General features: G+C 49.5%; 1 protein-coding gene across 1 annotated transcript in view; it reads right to left on the bottom strand.

Annotated features, from left to right (window-relative positions):
* Window positions 1–321, bottom strand: part of CLPP (caseinolytic mitochondrial matrix peptidase proteolytic subunit) — a 5,322-nt gene extending 5,001 nt beyond the window's left edge. Inside the window, exon 1 of the mRNA XM_010828223.1 lies at window positions 55–321. Within this exon, the coding sequence (XP_010826525.1) occupies window positions 55–253 (199 nt within the window). The 5' untranslated portion in view covers window positions 254–321. The remainder of the gene's footprint in view (window positions 1–54) is intronic.
* Between the last annotated feature and the right edge of the window lie 1,774 nt (window positions 322–2,095).

The following is a 2,095-nucleotide window of genomic DNA, read 5'->3' as shown; positions in this document are numbered from 1 at the left end:
GGGCAAGCCCCCCCCCGTGCCCCAAGCCGTTGCACCCCCGGGCCGTGTCCCCGCCCGGCCACTGTACCGTCTGCTCCACCACGATGGGAATGAGCGGGAGAGCCCGGGCCGCCGTCGCGTGCAGGTTCCGCTGCGGGGCCAGGCGATTCTCGGGCGTCCGCTGCGGGGGAAAGCGGGCGGCGAGGCGAGGCCCCAGTGCTGGGCACAAGCCGGCCGCCACCCGGCCCCCCCTAAGCAATATTTTGGGCCACATCGCGCGGCACGTCCCTCTCGGCTTCCGTACGATGCCGGAACTACAACTCTCAGCGTGCTTTGCGCCCGCGGCGCTGCCTCACGAGACCGCCCACTTCCGTGAAGCACGGGGCACGTTTCGGGGCGGGGCGTTGGAGGGGCGGAGCAAGAGAAGTGGTGCCAGAGTGGAACTGGAGAGCTTCCAAGATACCTGTTAGGGTCTTCTTCCTGAAGAATTTTCTGCTCTTCGTTGCTAATTAAAAAAAATCAGCTCCGTGCGCCCACTGGGCCTGGGCTTCAACGATCATCTAGCCTGGTGGGGCCGACTCCCGAGACCTTCCCATCCGTCTATGGTTATGTATGGGGTAGTGGGAAGGCCCCAAGATATGCAAGCCCAAGGGTGGAAGTTGCGGACTTCCACCCGGGAGGTCGGTCTGGAAAGGCTTCCTAGGAGGAGCAGGTGTTGGAGCTGGGCTTTGAAGGATATATAGGAGTTTGTTATGTAGGGAAAGGCATTCCTGGCAAAGGGAGGACGATGGACAAAGGTGTGTGGGGAGGTGGGGGGTGAAGGAAGGCTCCTGGTAACGTTTGGAACCTCTTTTCGATCTAGACGATCTAGAGGTTCTCTTTCATCTTTCAGTTCAAATGTCACCTGGGAGTTGTTCCGTATTTTGTGTCCAGAGCCTAGAACCGTTGCCTGGCACACAGATGCTCATTAAGTACACTTTGAACCCAGAGATGAAGTGGCAAAGGAGGTAGCTTAAGGGCTTAGGGCTTTGAATTCAACTATACTTCAATAAAAAATAAAAACAAAAATTCTTCATTTAATGTAACTTTTAGGGGTAAATTAACATATTTCAAAACTTTAAAAAAAAAAAAAAAAAAAGATCTGAGGGCTTTGAAGGCAGCTTACCCGTATGCCAAGCCTGGTTTAACCACTGACATGCTGTGTGATCTTCGGGTGCATTGCTTAACTCCTCTGAGCCTGAAGTTTCTTGTTTGGAAGATAGTGATGATCAAACCGGTTTTACAGGGAAGGATTTAGGGATTCCTGCTGCTGAGTGGCAATCTTTGTGTTTAAATCTTGGCCCCACTGTCATGGTCCATGCGCGGGTTGGAAAAGACTTTTTGGACATTAAGCAGAATGAGAGGAGAATAAAGTTTATCAGAGTGGGAGACACTGTTAGAGGGCCAGCTCAAGGGAGAACCAACGTTGAATAGGGGTCCTTAGTCCACTTTTATACCCAGGGTACAAGGAGTGGGATAGGAGTCTTGCGGGTCATTTGCTGATTGGATGACGCACGTATACTGGGTGGGGGAAGAGTAAGGCAAATACCTTCTCCCTGTGTGGGGTAGGAGGGAAGACCGGAGGACCTGAAATCTGTTAATAGTTACAACATGGGGAGGGGAGAGAAGGATGATGAGGGTCTGGTTTTCCCATTCCTGCATTCCAAGACCCTCCTTGGTTTCATCAGCTCTGTAGTCCTTGGGTCACCACACCCGTTACTCAACTAGTTTGTGTGTCCCTGAGCCTTAATTTCCTGTCTATAGAATGGACATGATAGTAATAAACTACATCCTGGGATCATTGTCAGGTCCTCAGAATTGGACCTGGAATGTAACAAGTACTCGATTTGTATTAGCTATTGATGTGTATTTGGTGGGAGAGATTTCTCTCTCTCTCTCTCTCTCTATATATATATATATACACATATTTCCTATTTATATATTATATACATTATTCTATATATATTTAATTTTATTTATTTTTAATTGGAGGATAGTTGCTTTACAATATGGTTTCTGCCATATATCAACATGAATCAGCCATAGGTATACATATGTCCCCTCCCTCTTGAACCTT

The sequence above is a fragment of the Bison bison genome, unplaced genomic scaffold, assembly GCF_000754665.1.
Source record: "Bison bison bison isolate TAMUID 2011002044 unplaced genomic scaffold, Bison_UMD1.0 scf7180017864492, whole genome shotgun sequence".
Lineage (NCBI taxonomy): Eukaryota > Metazoa > Chordata > Mammalia > Artiodactyla > Bovidae > Bison > Bison bison.
Note: the sequence above shows the minus strand (reverse complement) of the source record. Positions and strands in the feature narration are given on the sequence as shown.